Consider the following 20,848-nt stretch of genomic DNA (forward strand, 5'->3'; position numbering starts at 1 on the left):
ACACGTTAGGGTTCTTCCTCTGAAATTTCACTTGAAAATTTGGGGCTTTTGTTGTTGCGAGAGTCTAAGAAAGAGAGAGTGTGTTACCCACCGGAATCCGCATCAAACCCACTATCAAAAGCGTGGTTGAGGAATGAAATGTGCGTATGCGAGATGTGTGTATGCGAGATGTGCGTATGCGAGATAGAGTGACTGAGAGGGCTTAGGGCTGTTCCGCTTTACAGTTTGAGTGAACCAAAGCTTTTTAAAAAAATAAGTTCAGTTTTTTAGTTTCATTTTAAAAATTAAAACCGGTTCAATTTATTATAATTGGTTCCGATTTTTTTTTAAATAGTTTGGTTTGGTTTTAAATTCAATGCGGTTCTTTTGGTTTTTTTGAACAGCCCTAAGCCCAAGTATGTCACTATAAATATAATATTGATGGGACAAGAACGGTGGATATGATTATTTAATGCTACAATATTTATTACTTTGTGTTCTTACCGGGAATCCGAGGTAGGGATGATCCGCTGGGTAAGATCGGTGAGCCTCCTTCACTGGTACGTTGATGCTCCAAGATGGGGGTGGTACCTGCAAAAGAGACTCCGATGCTAAAGTTAGGGTTTGTGTGAATATGAGTCTCGTATAAGTAATGCACGTACCTTGGTGTGAATTAGGGTTTTGTTGGGCCTTGGGCCCGAGATCAGTTTATGACCTAATTGGATAGCAAGCCGATGTTGCCTAACGCGTGTCCGAGGTCACTCCACGCTATGATGTCGAGCTCGAGCTCGGCATAGCGGTACAGATAGTACACTTTGCATTGAGTATTGACTTGAGCGTCAAAGTGCCTTTGTAGGTACCTCCCCCTCCTTTTTGGGACAAGGATTCGGGAAGTTATCACCTCAACTTGGAAGAAGGTCAAGTGTTAGAGAGCATTAACGTAAGAGTATTGTTTCCTAGTAGGAACATTTTGGTGCCCACCGTGGAGGCGAAATCTGGACGATTTCTGACCCTTTGAGTCAGAATGGTAGCAACGAGAAGCCAGCAAAAGACCACGACTACCCCCAACCTAGGGATGCCACAGGAATAAGGACAACCGAGGAATCAGGAAGTAAGTGAGGAAATGGAAGAATCGTATGAAGATCGGCCTCAATCGACTGACCTGTCTTCAATAATTGAACAATTAAAGGCGAAAATAATGGAACTTCGGAGGCTTCAAGAAAAAGACGCTCATGAATTGTCCGTTCTAAGAAAAGAAAACGCCAAACTCAAAAATGATAATAGCTCATGACAGCCCTCTCAGAGCATCCCTCCTACTCGGGCCTCGCATGACCAGGGCGAATCCTTGGGATGGAATAGGGAGTCGAAACTCTCTAACCACCCTATTACAGCCACAACGGCAACACTTGACCAACATAGGCACCAAGAAAGAACACCTTTCACTTAGGAGATATTGAATGCTCGCCTCCTAGATAATTGGAAGAACTAGACCTTGGACTGGTGCAATGGAATGACCGACCTAGATGAGTACCTTGATACCTTCATCACCCAAGTTAGCTTATACACCGACAAGGATCCCATTCTGTGCAAAGTATTCCTGACATTGCTAAAAGGACCCGCATTGAGCTGGTTCACCAAACTCCCCATAAGGTCTACTGATTCTTTCTCAATACTATCAACTACTTCAGTATCTAATTCGCTATGAGCCAACCACACAGGCTTATCTTTGTAGCTCTAGTTAACATTCGCAAGGAAAAGAAAGAATCTCTGAGAGTTTTCATGAAACGATTTAGAAAAAATGACCTTGGTCATTCGAGACTTGAACCTAGTAGTGGCTATGCACCATCTCAACATGGCCTTACGACTAGGGCCTTTTGTGAATAACATATATAAGTAATCGCCAACTAATTTGGATGACTTACGAAAAAAAGCCACCAGATACATGCAGATGGAGGAATTAGCCAAGTTTTGAAACCAAATGCGACCCAACTTAAGCTATGGAAAAAAAGAGACAAAGAAAGAACATCCAGGAAGAACACGTCAAAATGATACTTCAGATTGCGAAAGGGTAACAAGGGGACCTAAATACACACACTACACTCCTCTCAATGCTAGTCGAGCCAGAGTGTTGGAACAAGCCCTCCCATAAAAATCCTAACAGTACCATGATGTGCAATGACCCCACGTCATGTAGATAAGACAAAGACTTATCGGTTCCACCGGAATTGAGGCCACACTACTGAGGAGTGTACAACTCTTCGAGATTGCATTGAGGACCTGTTGAATACAAGACACATCCAAATTTTCATGCAGGTTCTGAACAAGAACGGTCAAGATCGCTAACCCAACTCGAGGGCCCAACCCCGTGAAAAATGAGACATAGAACCCACAACGTTCAGACAGAGGGAACACAATAGGTCCCGTGGATGGCAAAATAGTCATCACCATAACAATCTACCCTGAAAAGTAATCAACACCATTGTGGGAGGATTCGTTGGGGGAGGAGGAACCTCCTCAGCCCGAAGAAGACACCTACGAGCCATCAGATCCGTGAACGCGATATCCCAAGCAAATTTGGTCCCCATGCTATGCATTACGTTCACCAATAGGGACTTTCAAGGGGTGATCCAATACAAGATAACTCAATGGTAATCAGTGTAGAGATCGACAATTGTTTAGTAAGAAAAACATTGATTGATCAAGGAAGCTCAACAGATATTCTATATTGGAAGATGTTCGAACAACTTGGGATTCCCGAGCAGGAATTGATACCATACCACGAGCCCCTTATCGGGTTCTTAGGAGAAAGAGTGGACATTAGAGGGACTATTGACCTTTATACCTACTTTGGCTCAGAACGAGAAGGACAACACATCAAGGTATGATACATGATGGTGCATGCAAATACCTCTTATAACATCCTACTTGGACGACCTTGTTGAACAAGTTGCGCGCAATTGTGTCCACCCCGCATCTAACTATGAAGTTCCCATCAGAGTCTGAAGAGATGGTCACACAGCACGCCAATCAGAAAATAGCTCGTGAGTGCTATTATGCAAGTATGAGATTGCAACCATTGCCCAAGCCTTCAAAGGACATCAATGTCATCAGTGCACCTCATCAAATGGACAAAGCCAAGGATCTAGAGCTCGATCCACGATTGAATGACGATCAAAGGGTCGAACCAACCAAGACGACCGTCCTTTTCCAGATAGAGAGAGATAAAGAATAAGTCACATACTTAGGTTCTTAGTTGACATCAGATGAATAAGAAACCATTAAGGAAGTTTTGACCTAGAACGTCGACCTCTTTGCATGGAGTGCAGCGGATATGCCTGAAATTGATCCACGTTTCCACTGCCATCGACTTTCCATATGTTGGGATGCTAGACTAATCGCCCAAAAGAAAAGAAAGACAAGGGGTGAAAGAGCCCAAACTTTGATGGATGAAACAACCAAGTTTCTAGAGGCGGGATTTATTAGAGAAGTCTATACCACTTGGCTGGCTAATGTAGTAATGGTAAAAAAGGCAAATGGGAAATGGTGAATGTGTACCAATTACACCAACTTGAACAAAACTTGCTTGAAAGATGTGTACCCTTTGCCACAAATCGATACCATGGTAGATGGAACGACATGGCATTAGGTACTTAATTTTCTTGATGCCTATTCGGGGTATAATCATTCCCAAGTACCCTCCCAGATGAAGACAAAACCGCCTTTCATATAGAGTCAACAAATTTTTGCTATAGGGTCATGCCCTTCGACCTTAAGAATACGAGAGCCACCTACCAACGTTTGATGGACAAGATCTTCAGAAAACAAATTGGAACTTGTTTAGAAGTATACGTTGATGACATGGTGGTCAAATCAAGCTCTATCTTTATACATGCAGACAATTTGAAAAGTATTCGCCAAGGTGAGGAGACACCGCATGTGCTTTAACCCCGCTAAGTGCACCTTTGGCGTTGTCGAGGGCAAGTTCCTAGGATTCATGCTTTCTGAAAGAGGAATACAGTCCAACCTTGACAAATGTCAAGCCGTTATCGATATGAAAAGCCCACGCAATGTGAAAGAAGTGCAAAGATTGACGGGATGAATAACATCATTAGCTCATTTTTTGCCACAAGTGGCTGATAAATCTCAACCCTTCATGCAAATACTCAGGAAAATGCACAAATTTGAATGGACCGATGAGTACAAATCAGCTTTCAAAGAACTTAAGAATGCACTCGCCACCCCACCATTATTATCAAAACCTGACCCAAGCCTAAATCTTATCATTTACCTATCTGTCTCGGATGCGGTAGTCAGTGTGACATTGGTGCAATAGAAAGATGAACAGATACCAATGTATTTTGTTAGTCGAGCTCTTCATGAGGCCAAAATGAGATACTAGCTTTTGGAGAAGACAACATTTGCCCTTGTGCAAACAGCTCGACGGCTTCGTCACTACTTCCAGAGTCACAAAATAATAGTATGAACAGATAGCCAGATAGCAAAAATCCTCCGTAAACCCGAGTTGGCAGGGAGGATGGTGGCCTGGTCAGTAGAGTTATTCCAATTTGACATAAACTTCAAAGCAAGGCAGTCAATCAAGGCTCAAAGTGTAGTTGATTTCCTCAATAAGTTCCACCCCGAAGGACCACCACTAACTCCAACATGGACATTAGACGTAGATGGCTCTTCCAACCAATAAGGCAACAAGGCAGGAATCATCCTTGAAGGCCCCGAGAAAATCGTAATAGAACAATCCTAGAGATTCGGTTTCAAAAGCTCCAATAACCAAGCTAAATATGAGGCCTTGCTTGCTGGGTTACGCTTGGCTAATGAATAAGGGATCGCTAAAATTCTCTGTTGGAGTGACACACAAATCATCACTGAACAAATCAGTGGAGCTTTTCAAGTCAAAGACCTTATACTACTCCAATATTACCATGCTTTCCTTTGGGAAAAGACGAACTTCGAAGTAGTCCTGGTACAACACATCCCCCAGGAGTGAAACAAGAGCCGACTAACTAACTAAATTAGCAAATAGCAAAAAAACCAATCAGCTAAAAAGTGTCATCCAGCAGGATATACTAGAACCAAGTATCACGAGGCATGAATTCTTATAGGTAAAAATGGCCCTATAGAATTGGATGATCGACATCATAACTTATCTCAGTGGGAAACTTACCAAAAGACCTTAATGAAGCTAGAAAAGTATGGGTAAAGGCAGTCCAATACACTTTGATATCAGGGGACTTGTACAAAAGAGGGATATCAACTCCCCTATTGAAATGCCTCAACCTCAAAGAGGGTTAGTATGTCCTACGGGAAGTTCATGAAGGCATATACAGAACACACGCTGACAGATGAACTATGTCAACAAAGGTACTAAGAGTTGGGTACTATTGGCCTACTATGGCTATAAATTACACCGATTTCATCCAGAGATGCCAACCGTGTCAACAACATGGGCCCCTAATACACTAGCCAACGAACGAACTACACTTTATCACAACACCCTAGCCCTTTTACCGTATGGGGCATGGATATTTTAAGGCCATTCCCCCTAACTAAAAGACAGGTGAAATTTCTCCTGGTTGTAGTGGATCATTTCACAAAGTAGATAAAGGCAGAACCATTAATTGCCATCACAACTAACAATGTGAAAAAATTTCTTTGGAAAACCATTATGACTCGCTTTGGCATTCCCTATGCATTGATCACGGACAATGGTTTACAGTTCACAAACTGACGCTTTAATGAATTCTTGGAAGGATTGCATATCAAACATAGGATGACATTCATGGAACATCCCCAAAGCAACGGACAAGCTAAAGCTGCAAACAAAGTCATCTTGAAAGAGTTAAAAGACGATTAGGACAAGTTAAAGGAAGTTGGCCATAACAGTTGCTAGAAATTTTGTGGGCATACAGGTGCACCCCCCAAACCTCCACTAAAGAGACCCCTTTTTCGGTTAACGTACGAAACAGACGCCATGATACTTATAGAAATTAGGGAGACTTCATTAAGGTGACAACAATTTAGGGAAAACAACAATGGAGAAGCATTAAGCATAGCATTAGATTTGGTTGACGAAGTTAGGGACCAAGTCCTAATTAATATGGAAGCATGTTGGACGAGACTGGCTAGGCGATTTAAAAGCAAGGTCAAGTAGCGGGAACTTCAGCTAAGGGATTTGGTTTGGAGAGTCATAAGAGAACCAAGAAAGAATTGAGCACAAGGTAAGTTGGCTCCAAATTAGGATGGCCCTTTCAGAATATTACACAACTTGAAGAATGGGGCATATAAACTTGACCAAACACATACTGACTCGGCCATCCAATCACACGAGTACTCGACCACGCAACCACACATGAAGTTCAGCACCTCTTCGACCACATGAGCATCCGAGTGCTCCTTCGAGAAACCCGCCTATGTATGAAAAGGCACCTAGCATCCAAGTGCTCCTTCGAGAAACCTGCCTATGTATGAAAAGGCACCTAGCATCCAAGTGCTCCTTCGAGAAACCCACCTATGTATAGAAAAGGCACCTTTTTAGCCACAGGAGCATCTGAGTACTCATTCGAGAAACCCACCTATACACGAAAATACACCTCGGCCACACGAGCATCTAAGTACTCTTTTGAGAAGTAGGAAGCGACTTGAAGTGTTTGTTAAGTAATTAATAATGACGGTCGATTGGGAGTATTCCAATATATGTGGATATTCTTTTCTTTTTGCTTTATGTGAAGGAAAGATGAAGTTCAGATTGAAAACAAATGAAACAAAATAGTTATAAAAATAATATATATATATATAATGTGGATACCCAATGAGTGGCATTCGAATACCCCAAACCTGTTTATTCACGAAAAGGACGCCGACGTTACCAACTTACTCCATCATGTCTCGTTTTTATGCCATACACTTGGTTTAAGTGTCACATTAATTTGGTTTTCTTACCTCTTATATCTAAACGTATGTGCATGCATTAAATTTTCACCAATTTGCTACAATTTTTTAGTGCACCATTCAGCCAACTAATACCATATACATATTTTACAACACCTAGCCATAGGAGTATGCACCATTCGGCCACTTAGCATCACATGCGCACTTTAAAACATCCAACTAGGCATAAGAGGATGCACTATTTGGCCTCAAATTGTTACGAGACCCTCCTATTCAAACATGCACTTGTCTAAAAAGAATATATTCAGCCATTCTCGCAGCTAGAGTTCTCCTCAGGCTTGGGGGAAAGTGTACTGGGGAACCCTCTGCTATTAAGATTATCCTTTCTTAATCAAGTTTAAATAATAAGGACCCACGTCAGCCCTAACTAGAACATAAAACCTAGATTACTAGACTATGGAGCCAAAAGACCCATCGGGCCAAAGTATGTACTATAAATATGGTATTGATGGGACAAGAACAAAGGGTATGATTATTTAATGCTATAGTATTTATTGCTTTGCACCGAGTATTGACTTGAGCATCGGAGTGCCTTTGTAGGTACCCTCCCCCCTCCTTTTTGGGACAAAGATTCGAGAAGTTATCACCTCAGCTTGGAAGAAGATCAAGTGTTAGAGAGCATCAACGAAAGAGTGTTTCCTAGCAGGAACAAAAACAAAATATGTCGTCGTAAACTTTATTATGTTTTTTTGGCTACAGTTTTACTGTATTATCTCTCCCATATATAATTATTGTTTGCAATTGATGACCATATATGTATTGTAAAGAAAAATACTAAATAATCCTCTAAACCTCCAAACAGGAGCTTTGAGAATGCAATTCACCACAAATAGAGCGAAATCATCCATGTCAATTCCATCAAGAGCTTGAGACAACAAGAATTATTTGTATGTATCATTCCTGATTAATTCCATTTTTCTCTAAATCACATGCTCTAAATAGTTTATATTTGCTTTATATTATACAAGTTTTATTCATCAAATCATGCATATTTTCAAGTGGAGTCCCTTATGCATTGCATAAAGCATTTAGAGTAGATTCATATAATCTGATCATATATGTTTTAACTACTAAAATAGAAATACATGCTCTGATTGATAACATATGCTCTGATACATCTCAACATTTTCTTTGCTTTGATGCAAGCATGTTATGCTATAATGATCCCTTATGCTTTCATATATTTTAATATGCTTTTATATAAAACATATGCTTTGATATAAAACATATGCACTGATACACTTTAATATATCTTAATATGCTTAATAATAAAGAGATAAAGCAAGCACAATTTGTCATATCTATCTTGTATAGTTTAATATGCTTTAACACACTTCAATATAATGTGCTATGATATGTTTAATAAGAAATAGATAAAATAAGCATGTCATGTTATATATATCTTATATGCTATGTTTTAACTTTGAAATATGAAGACCATTTCACATAGAATATATATGCTTTGATTTAGCTCTCAAATGTGAAGACCAGGTCTCATAGAATATGTATCTTTATAGTGTCTGATATAATGGCTTAGTTTGATAAATGCCTTACATCAATTCGATAATGGCAAAAATAAAGTTACTTGAATGATCTTTCAACTTCTTTGATATTTGTCTTACATCAATTTGATAAGAACATTTTCGAATCGCTTTTATGCCTTTTTAATAAAAATGTTTTAAGTATTGAAAAGTTGATACTCTCTTTCAAGGTTAAAAAGGATAGAATTTCTAAAGAAAAATACCTTTGAAAGATGATAGATCGACCATACAAAGGGAAAGATTTTGAAAATCCCTTCATCTTACTAAAGCAAAAAAATTTTCAAGACAAAAGAAAAATGAACACTTAAAAAATATAGAAACGTGTTTGTCACTATCAAAAGGGGGAGAATATTAAGTCAAAAGACGATCTCCTAAATTTAGAGTTTTAATATTAACAAACAAAACATTTTTATATAGAAGAAATACCTATGAAAATGTATTTGAAACGTATCTTTGAAAGGCTTATCAAAGGAAGCGTAAGACACAAATCGTGTGTAAAACGATTGTTAATAAGACGAAGCATATAGTTTGTCTCATATACATTAAATACTTATCATTTATTGAAACTAATGACAAAGTTTTCTTTGAATTTTTATTCCTTAATAGATCGAATCAAAAACTTGTCTCAGAATTCACAAATCTGTTAAAGAGAAGAACTATACTTTCTGTTAGAACTAAATCCCTAAAATCATAAAGAAAAGAAGATAAAGTCATTACTATAGTTGTTTTGCACTGACATTACTTCTACAAGCTCCGTTTGATATGAAAAATTGATAAGTAGCCTCCTTGATCAGATAAGGGGTACTACTTGGTGAAATGCATTTAATTCTCGCATTAAATATGTCAAATGGTTACCTGTCACCACAAGGAAAAATGATGAAGATAGATGAAACAAACTTGTGAGTTGGACTCAAAAGTATTACAATGGTGATCTTCTTTAGACTACTATATAAAAAGATTCAAAGCATAAGAAAGAGAAAGACAGTAATTGTAATTGATACATATACATTTATATAAACACTTTGAAAATCCATTCTTTATTATATACATTCACTACTCTGTAATTGATTATATAACATCTAAGTGAGATGAACACAACATATAAGTAACCTTTATAACCATTGTTATAAGGTTGAGTCTAGAAAGACTTGTTTGTAAAATAATACTTGTTTTGAGCCTAGAGATGTTTGATTGTAAAAGAATACTTGGTTATTAAGCTTGGAGAGACTTATCTGTAAAAGAATACTTATTTTGAGTCTATAAAAGCTTAACTATAAAAGAATACTTGATTGTTAAGTTTGGAGAGGCTTGTTATTAAAAGAACACTTGGGTAATTGTTTAAAGAGGTGGTTCAAAGAATACTTAGAATTAAGCCATAGGTGGCTTGTTAAAATAATACTTGTATCTTTGTTTAAAGATAGTGAAACTTAATCTGGTTGGATTAAGAATTGGACGTAGTATCGGTGATTGAAACGAACTAGTATAAAAATACTCAATATTCCATCGGATTGCTGTTCTTGCTTCGTTTGACTAGCATTACTACATCACTACAAAAAAGTGCAACTTTTTGATATACATTATTCAACCCTTTCTAGTATTTATCTTTTCTCCACAGTTACAAATGGTATCAAAGCAGGTCCTCTCTTCTAGCACAATGTGGTTTGAGGATGAACCAAGTGAAAGTTAATGGGCTTATAACAGCCTAAACACATTAGAATGAGAGAGATCCATATATGAACCAGGCAGAAGCTGGTGGACTTGTAACAACCCAAACACACTAGAATGAGAGGGATCCATAAATTGTACTTGTGTGAGACTGTATATTTGGGGATGACTTAAAAGAATTAATTTGTACTACCTATACCAACAAGATGCATCTACTTTTCAGTAACTTATCACAAAAGAACCCCATAGTTAAACATGTTTGACTTGGAGAAATTTAGGAATGAGTGACCTTTTGGGAAGTTTCCCAAAAGACATGCGAGTGAAAAAACATGCTAAAAAGTCTTATATTGGTTTGTGGAGTTAGTTGTTGATCCTAAAGACAACCAAACATATAAAAAATGGCTACTCTTGAAGGATTCTGATTAGTAAAGGTTTTGACCAATGAGGAGTTGTGAAAAGTGTCACCATGTGAAGTGTCATGGAGTGAAGCTGTTAAGACATTAAATCTAAGGGGTGTTACATATCTCACTCCTTTTCTTCTTTTGTTTTGTTGTTTTGTTTGGTTGAACACTACTTGCAAGAGAAGATTATTAGGAGGTTGGTGTTGATGATGAGTCTTGAACATTGTTGTATGTCCTTTAGGTGTGCTATAATAGAATAATGTTATCGACACTAGTGCAATTTACCTTTTTTGTTCTTAGGATAGACTATATATTATGTGTTGAGCTATTTTAATTTAGACTTATCTTATTTTTTTTAAAGACCTTTTGTTATGACTTGTATTGGTCTTTAGATAGCCAAACTATTTTCCTTGTTTTAGCTTATGTTGGTATTTTGGTATTTTATTTTAAAAAAACTTAAAGAATTATTTCAGTAACACATATTTCGAGTTTAAGTTTTCTACATTTTGAACCATTTTCAATGCAAATATTATGATGTTTTATCAAAAGTGATTATTAGAAAGAACCTATCCTTACTTATTATGTATCTAAGTAAAGGGTGTCACACTAAATTTTATGAACCATTTTTTTTATTTTATAAAATATTTTTTTTCTTTGTCATGTTAATTTCACATTAGGATTTATGAGTCCCACATATACTAGAAAATTACGATATCCATTCATGTCAACATTTAAGTGTTATATCGAGATCAACATGTCAAGTTATTAATTATTATTAATTAATAATTAACTAATAGTCAATAATAATTAATGGTTAGAAAATTTGTATAATTTTATAAATTATGGAATCAAAATTATGTAATTAAATAAAGAGAAACCAAATGAATTAAATTTTTTTAATTTAAATATATTTTTATTCTTTCAAATGTGAAGTATATACTTTTTTTGCCTCCTTAAATTTAAAAATTATATTTTTAATCCTTATAATTACAAACATATTATTTTGATCCTTTAAATATAAAATTTGTGTTTGTAGATTATAGTTTCTTGAGAAATTTATTTTAATCTATCTCAATTTATCATAATTAATTATGATATTAGTGGTTAGTATTTTTTTGAAATTACATAAATTATAAAATAAATTTGAAATTTGAAGATAAAATATATATGTCTCAAATTTACATGAATAAAAACATAATTATACAAAAAATTTAGAAGACAAAAATGTAATTTACCCATATTATTTTTAAAAATTTAAGGGGATAAATAGTAAAACGCATAGTTTTAAAAACCGGACTGGTCATCGAACCGGTTAAAGTACTGGGTCAGTGGGTCAAAGGTTGAACCGGTAGGTCACTAGTTGAACCGCATGACTCGGTTTTTATTTATTTATATTAAAAAAATATTCATATTAAATATATTTTATACTTATAAATTTTAATAAATTCATATCTTATTTTAAATTTTAATTTTTCTATCTTATTTAAAATTATTTTTATTTTTTTTATAAAAAATACATAAAAAATTATATGTTAAACGGTATATTAATACAAATTAAAATATAAATAATATTTACATATATAATATGCTTGCAATTAATATCACAAAATAATATATGTAATATTTACATAGATATTATATTATTAAATATATAATTTAAAATTAATAATATACTATAAAAGTTATTTAAGTTGTATATATTACAAACAAATATATTAGAACAAGTAGTTATTGTTATATTTAATAAGACTCCTTACTTTTCCATTAAGAGATTCAATTTTTATTATTATTTTTGTGATTTATGGTCCCTTAAAAAATTTTATTAAAAAAAAAATTAAAAAAAGTGGTTGAACCGGTTTGACCCACTAGTTCACCGGTTGAACCAGAAAATTGACCGGTTCAATCCGGTTTAAAACGGGTCAACTACATAACCAATCCAACTTAAGATTCGAATCGGATGGACCACCGATTCCCGGTCCAACCGGTCCGGTCGGTCCGGGTTTTAAAACAGTGGTAAAACGGACATTGGCAATAGAATTGCCCTAATCATTTTCTGCTTCAATTTATGTCCCCAAAACATATTAGTCCAAAAACTAAAAAACGAGAAACCGAACACAAGAAATCAATTAAGAACACAAACTAGTGGTTTCTCCACTAGCCTTGTTCTGATGTTTCGTTCTTCCCGTATGTGCACTTTCTCTCCACACCCAGCAGCACTGAAGTGAAATCCCACTTTGTCGTTTTTCTATAAGCCCCACGTTGTTGTTTACTTTAATGTTTATTCATTTTTTTTTTAAGTTTATAGCCTTTTCTCGTTTAAAGATTTTAAGTTGGGATTTGCTGTACCCACTTTCTTGTATCGTCAAAATTTAGTTTTTTTAGCCTTTTATTATCTATTTATAATTATTCCCTTTATTATTTTCAAATTTGATTCTACATCCACCGCTCCGTTTTGAGTATTTTCTACTTCCATCCTCAATTGCTTATCACCCACCGTTTTCGTTTTGTGAAATTCTCGTTAATTTCGCGCCCTTAATAATTACTGGATTTGGTAGAACATATAATTTTGGATCAATCTTTAATGGGGTTGCTCTTCTAAATGGGTTTGCTTCACGTTGCAGTGTTGCACAGTGTTTGTCTTTGTCCCCCTTTTTCTGCTTCTTCTTTGGCTGACTTTTCCTGATCTCTGAAGAAGAAGAAATGGCTGCGAATTTCTGGACATCATCTCATTAGTATGTTTAATCTTTCTTTGCCCCCTCATGATTCACTCTTTCTCCGTTTGTGTTCTAATTTGGGATTCATTGGGTTTTGTATCTTGCAGCAAGCATCTTCTAGATCAGGAAGATGTGGATATGGTGAATCCACTTGACAAAGAAAAGGGTATCACACTTGAGGATTTTAAGCTCATTAAGATGCACATGGCCAATTGTATGATCTCTTTTTATGTCTTTCCTCAATCTCTACCATCCTTATATTTGTGCACCTCATGCCACTGCTTTGTTCTCTAACCTTATGCTTTTGGCTGTTGCTTGTAACTATCATTCTTTTGGCTGCTGACATCCTTAGGTTTCTGTGCTTGGGATTGGTTTCAAACGGAATTTCTTATAACTGATCATTGTTCTCTTATTTAGGGCTTATGATGCTTTTATCATTTTTTTTTTGCATGCTCTTTTATTTAAGAAATTCTGAAAGATGTTTATAGAAAATAAATTATTAGGGCTATAACCACTAGGGTCGGCCTAGTGGTTGCGGGAGTTGGAGTAGATTATGGGAACTTAGATTTGATCCTCGTTGCTGTTGTTATAATTTTTTTCTACCGCTAAAAAAATCATTAGGTTTATCCTTCATTTGCTATAGAAGTGTTTGATTCTTATGATTTATCTTTTCTGACTTTCTGCTTTTTCCTTTCTTGCTTGTGCAGATATTTTGAAATTGGCACAACAAGTAAAAGTGAGGCAGAGGTGTGAACTGCATTTCATGAATATGCACAACTTGTCTCTTTTGTGTTTATAATCTGTTACATCTTAATAATGTGGGAACTGGGAAGTATGGGGGAGGGGCTAGGGAGGGGTATAAAGTTAAAAGTAAATTGAATTACTAGAGAAAGATTTGTATATTAGTTTGATATTGTGGGCTTAAACTGTGAGTAACCTGCAATGCATGAAGGAAAAAAAAAGGGAATTGCCGCACTTCTTTGGCCAAAAGCCCCATGAACAAACAGAAAATGAAGTCTATGAATCATGTTTTTTTAATTTGCCTGCCTTTTTCAGCACGCTTTGATATCATTAGGAATTTTTATTATTCCTTACCATTAAAAATTATCATATAGGCACACTTTTTATAAATTCCAGTATATGAAATTTAAGTTGTTTGTGAAATGAAAATACCTGTCTGGCATGTTTAATGTAGACTTGACCTTCAAGCTTGTATGACATGCAATGTTCTATAATTTTTTATACACCGTTTTCAACGTTAGGAAGTTTTGAAAATAATTTGAATTATTAGGATAAGGAGGCCATTAAGTCACTGACTAAACCTCCCAATCCCTCTTTTTGAACAAGGTGCTATATCTGTAAATGTCGGACTTGTCTGTCATGTAGGCTTATGCATGTACTTGTAAACCCAATTCCTAGAGATTCTGCATAACCATGGCTAATAGAATGGAAATCAATAACCACTCCCAAATGCTATGACTGCACAGCTATGCCATGTAAATTTACTATGTACTTGTTGGATTTATTTTAAAGTTATTAGTTTAACTTATGCATTTATTTATGTTTATCGTAAGTTGCTTATTTATGTAAAATTGGGATATTATATGATATTGATGCATATAATGCACTTGTGACATAAATCTGTGATGACTTCATTAATGATGATCATTTACATTTGAAAAGGAACTATAACACCCACATTCCCATCTATAAGTGTAGATGAACATGTTAAAGAGTTATATTAGGAACCAACTCAACCTTTAGGATACCACTTATGTATCTCTATGGATTTGCAAAGTAATAAGTCTTTGTACTAAATTTTTCTGGTCAAAGAATGATAAGAACAGTTTCATCATTTTGTCAAAACTTTAACATCTTTTGCCATTTATTTTGTGTTAAATGCCATGACAATTTTTATGTTGGTCGATCTTTCAGGGTTGTGGCCACAGCTGTTACATACATGAGGCGTGTTTACACCAAGTATGTGTTGTGAACCTACAAACCTCTAGTGTAGGGAAGAATTTGATTCTGAAGTGGTTGGAACTTCCTGTATTGCTTTTAGATTGGGGATAGCTTGTACATTATGCAGTGTTTATGAAGTTTGGAGTCAGTAATGCAAGTTTACTGTAGTATGTATTATAAATTGTTTTTCCTTTTGATGTCGGGATTTATCATAGTTGCAGACTCTTTTTCTGGTTTCATTAAATCCAAATCCAATGTTCATACTTCATATTAGTACTACTATCTAGGTTAATGTTCTGCAACTGCATTAGAATAACCCAAAACACTCATTCTGGGATATGTTAACTGCAACTACCTCGGCAATTGTGGTAAAAAAATATGGTGATTTTCCAACACTAACTTTTTGATTTTCTATAGAAACCACTTTATGCATAATCATTTTTCCCCCAAATGTAACTATAAGCAGACAACTATTGATTATATTATTATATTTGGAATAGGAAAAGTAACAAGTTGACATTTATCATAGAAACAGAAAGTTCATCTCTAATATCCTATTCTTTTTATAAAACAAGGACAATAAACATAAAAGCAAAATAAAAGAGTAGTTCATCATATTTTCGACTTTTAATTGTTTAATTTGATCAAAATTGTTCGAGTTTTTGGTTGTTGCTAAATTGAATAGCACTCCTTTCCCTAAACAACTCATGTTTTTAGCAGCTATCATTGTTGAATTTTTTTTTCTTTTCAATAAAGGTTGAATTTATATGTTTTTCTCTTGTTTGAATATCCAGGCTGTTGTTGTGTTCATAATACTATCTTCTTCTCCCTGAAAGTAGTAGTATATTCCTAATAAACTACCCTTAACAAGTGTCAACTGATAACTACCTTATTTTTCTTTTTATTTTAAGGAAGAGTATGACAGAATATGATCCACGCTTGGTAGCTCCAACTTGCTTGTACCTGGCATCAAAAGCAGAAGAAAGCACAGTACAGGCTCGGCTTCTTGTATTCTACATTAAAAAATTATGTAAGCTGCTTGCTTATAAATTTGTCTTATTTTGCTTCATGTTGAATTCTGATTTTAAATGTGAATTTGTTTTCAAAGTTGTCTCATGCTATTATTATATTTCTTTTCTATGCTGAAAGCACAGTGATTTTGTATGCAGATGCTGATGATAAATATAGATATGAAATCAAGGACATACTTGAAATGGAAATGAAGGTTTTAGAAGCTCTTAATTATTACCTGGTTGTATACCACCCATACCGTTCACTATCTCCGTAAGTGTTTGATAAAGATTGCTTGTTCAGCTTTTGCACACAGGAGTGTTGAACTTATGAAGAAACAATTTTATTTGTTCACACTTTTCTTGGGGAGAAAGCACTATTTTAAGAATGTTGTCCACACAGCTGTGACTAATCTAATCACATAAAAGAGGAACTAAGGACATAATACAAACTGAATCACCTGGTTTAGGAAACATAATTGTTTTTTATCTTTCTAAAGGACATACTAACCTAATCAATTAAATAAGGAAAGAAGATATACAGAAAATAAAAAACTCACAAACATGTGAGTAACAAAAAAATGCACTATTCATTGTTCCTTTCTTCTGTCTTCAAATTTACCAAGTGTCAGCAAGTTGAACAAATACCAATAATGAACATTTTAGCTTGTTGGATCCTGTCTAAGTTAAATGTTGGTGATGGAAGAACTGGTTCAACATTCTTGCCATTTAGATTATATTCATTTATGATTTCTCACTGTCATTATAATGATAATTCTCCAGGTTGCTTCAGGATGCAGGTTTGAATGATCTAAACATGACTCAACTGACTTGGTAAGAGTCCTTCCTGTTGAATAGTTGAGACCAGTTTCTAAATAGGTTTTCCTTTCTATTATTCTTATTTTACAATTCCCATTTTATCACTTTATTTCTGCCCCTTCCCTTTTTAAGCTTTTGTTCTGTGTTTACTATTTTGTTAACTTAACGTTAAAAAAGAAAAATGACTTGGACCCTTGCATTAGAATTTCCCTTATTAGAAGGAAATAAAGATAAAATTAGCTTAGTTGGAGGACCAGGAACCAACACCAGCTTCTTTGCACTTCCTGTATCTCTCGATGAATTGTTTTCTTTAAAGAAAAAGAGGAAAAAACAAAGTATAGGTTAATGTGTTTGTCTGGTTTTGTAAAAGCTTGTAAGCAGGGTGTTGACACTCACTTGTAATTGTTCTCATTTGAATGTTTTCTAGAACATCTTTGGTTATCCCAGTTAGTTAGCACACACATCTCCTGTATACTCAACCATTACCCCTTTCACTGGCATCAATTAAGTGCTTCATGTTGATTTTTGACATGTTACATAACTACCATATTATATGAATGGTCATTTCTTTGCATATAAATCATGGAATTTTCTTACTGTTGTTGCTTTGTCAGAGTCTTCTCTCATTTTGTTTTGAATGTGAAGTAGATCCTTCAAGAAAGTTGCCTCAGTGCTGTAGATAGCTAATCTATTTATCCAGAAACCAATTTTATTGTATCACTATTAAGTGATTTTTTGTTGAGCTAGCAGCTATCTTGCTGACGCTGTTGGAATTGCAACTTCTACTTATTAGTAGTTTTGTTGGATTAAATTTATGAGAAAAAAAAATGTATTATGATGCTGGCAGGGGACTCGTAAATGACACATACAAGATGGACCTAATTCTTGTACATCCTCCACATTTGATTGCTTTAGCTTGCATATACATTGCTAGTGTACTCAGGGAGAAAGACACCACTGCATGGTTTGAAGAACTTCGTGTTGATATGAACGTGGTGGGTATTCCATTGTATTTCTAAGCACTTGTATGTTTCATCTTTATGTAGGCGTGTTAACCTGTCTGATATTTCTTTTCTCTTTTTTTTTTTCTTTCTTCAAAATTTCTTGATAAATTTGACAATAATCATAATTCATAAATTGCAATCTAAAACTTGATTGGTGATTGCCTGCTATGAATGCTGTGGAATGTGTGCACCCTGTATAGGATCAATTGAATAATCTTAAAATGAGAAAAATAGTGGATACAAATTTACATGGTTTGGCTTTAGGTGAAGATGGCAAATGAGTCACTAAATGAAAATGAAAAAGTTGCTTAATTCCACAATCTAAAGCTCACCAAAATACCTCCCATCTTTATGTCCTATTATATCGGGATCGCCCAAATTTTTTTGAAATATTTTACTCAAAAGGCACGCACATCACTGCTAAACCTCTAGTGTAAAACATCTCAAATTCTCTTAAGACCGGCATTAAATGAGATCTGATGCAGGGGATGATGCCCGTGGGATGTCTTGCAATTACAAAGTTACATGAACAGCCTTTATGCTTACTGGTCCTTAGTGAAGCCACTGGCTTGTCTTAAAGCCAAATAGTCCTAATGTTATTTGTCCTATACAATAGTGAAGAGTTTAACTTCTGAAACCTGGCCTTCCATGCAGCCAAAAACTCGGCTAATAACATGACTAACAAATTTTAATTTTAAGGATTAATTTGGTGCCCCCACAATTTGTGGAACTAAAATGGTAGTTTACTAATTACCAAAAGAAAAAATGGTAGTTTACTCAAATACTTGGGTGGTATAACTTTTTAAGATGCAGTATATTATGATAGAGGTCCAAAATGCATTATTGACTTGTCCTGTGCACCAGTTTAAAATCACTTTGGGTCTGTATGTATAAATTTCTCTAGAAGCAAACCTGGGAGAGAAAAAAATACGAAGGGAAATGAAATAAATTTTTCCATTAAATAAAATTAGCTTATGCATAAACTACTTGTATTTTTTTTAAAAGCTATATGGAAGAACTTTTACAAATTAGTTTACATATGAGCTAATTTTAGCTTAATAGAGTAATTTATCTCATTATTCTTTTCTATATTTTCTTCTTAAGAATGTTTTTGAAGAAGTTTATTCAAACACAAGCTTTGTTGCAAATTCCTGAACATGCACTAGACTGGAATTCTACTCATTTGAGTGATAAAGAAAAACATCTGTCTAAGTATTTGTTTATGTTCTTTTGACAGGTTAAAAACATATCAATGGAGATACTTGATTTTTATGAAAGCAATAGAATGTTCACTGAAGAGAGAATCAATGCTGCTCTCCAGAAGTTGACCTTGAGGCCCTAAAAGCTTACTGGAGATGAATCAATGCTGAATATGTGGAATGAAATTAATGCTAGTGGATGGTTGAATGATTTTCTTGGATCACTTCATGATTTATGTCAATGACTAAATAGTAAGGGCACTTATGTTGGGTTCAATTCAAAGTGTCCTTTTAAGAGCAAAAAAGGAGGAATGAAAAAGGCGATTCTTGGTGAGCATCAGCAAGACTCCCATCTAGTTCATATATTCTTATCCATTTATTGTCATAAATCGACTGCACTAAACACTACTACATTTTCCTTTTTACTTTTTACCATTATTTTTAGTGAGATGAGCAATTTATAATTGTTTTATAGGTATTAATTTCTCTACCACTCATTCACTCTGCAAGACAAATGCAAAGTACATTTTTCCTCTATTAATACAAGTCAGCCTAAACATTGTTTAAGCACCTAGTTATATTTTATATACTTTCATGTTTGGTTTGATTACACTTTTAGTCTATTATAATTAATTGGCGATTTTGATACCATAATGTTTTTTTACGGAAAATTTACTCTTAATTTTAATTTCTACAATCAAGTTCTTTTGCTAGTTTTTAATCTATTTAAAATTTAATTATCACATGTTCCAATTATATCCGTAGTAAATGAAGATTTGGAGTTTACGTGTAGGTTAATCGGAAAATTGACTTAATTATAGCAATTAAAAAAATTAGGGATTATAGAGTCAAAATAATAATTATGCTTAAGATCTTCTAAGTTCTATTATATATTGTAGGTGGCAAAATGGGTTAACTGAACTAGAATATACATGTTAAAATATAGAGTTTGAGTTTTATATGTTGGACATGAATTGAATATGAATTTTTTTAATCCGATTTGATAAGGCTCACATTATAATTGAGTTTGGACTAGATTAACGTGATTAGGTTTGGGTTATTTGATTATTTTTAAATTTTGATAAAAGAAAATGATGCATTCTTATTTATGATTTTATATTAACACTTATACAAGTTTATATTAAGAAAAAAATTTCAATAATATATTATTTTTTTTATATTTAATATTGTTGATTTATTTTTCTACAATCATGCTTAGATTTTTGTTGACTAGTAAGAAAAATAATTATTGATTAATTGTTCACAATTTATTTTCTCTAATATATTTTTGTATAGTTTAATTATATGATTTTTTTTAAATTTTTACATTATATAGATTAAATAACAATTTTTTGATATCCCTTCAACAAAAATACTCTGGGTGGTCAACCCACCAACTTGTGCTCCAGGCTACTTAAGGAAGGATGTTTATGGATTGAATTTTTGAAAAATTCATACCAGCTTGAACAGATCTACTTTATAAAAGTGGATCGATTAACTGATCCATTTTTTATAAAGTAAATCAATTTGAATTTTTAAAAAATATGAATCAAGTTTTAAAAATTGAATCAATTCAGTTTAGTGAGATTAT

At 34.4% G+C, this 20,848-nt stretch overlaps 1 protein-coding gene across 3 annotated transcripts; it reads left to right on the top strand.

Annotated features, from left to right (window-relative positions):
- The first annotated feature begins 12,578 nt into the window (after nucleotides 1–12,578).
- LOC109807748 (cyclin-C1-2) lies at nucleotides 12,579–19,824 on the top strand. Of its 3 annotated transcripts, none has more exons than XM_020370349.3 (10): nucleotides 12,579–12,733; nucleotides 13,171–13,281; nucleotides 13,371–13,477; nucleotides 13,971–14,010; nucleotides 15,199–15,243; nucleotides 16,137–16,255; nucleotides 16,395–16,509; nucleotides 17,019–17,069; nucleotides 17,902–18,049; nucleotides 19,296–19,824. In XM_020370349.3, exons 2-10 carry the CDS (start codon nucleotides 13,250–13,252, stop codon nucleotides 19,398–19,400), a joined length of 762 nt encoding a protein of 253 aa, XP_020225938.1. In that variant the 5' UTR covers nucleotides 12,579–12,733; nucleotides 13,171–13,249; the 3' UTR covers nucleotides 19,401–19,824. The 3 variants fall into 3 exon arrangements, with proteins under 3 accessions (XP_020225938.1, XP_020225936.1, XP_020225939.1); XM_020370347.3 differs by having other exon boundaries at nucleotides 12,632–12,807; XM_020370350.3 differs by having other exon boundaries at nucleotides 12,632–12,770.
- The last annotated feature ends 1,024 nt before the right edge of the window (nucleotides 19,825–20,848 follow it).

This window comes from Cajanus cajan, chromosome 4 (genome assembly GCF_000230855.2).
Source record: "Cajanus cajan strain Asha chromosome 4, NIPB_CcT2T_4, whole genome shotgun sequence".
NCBI classification, from domain to species: Eukaryota; Viridiplantae; Streptophyta; class Magnoliopsida; order Fabales; family Fabaceae; genus Cajanus; species Cajanus cajan.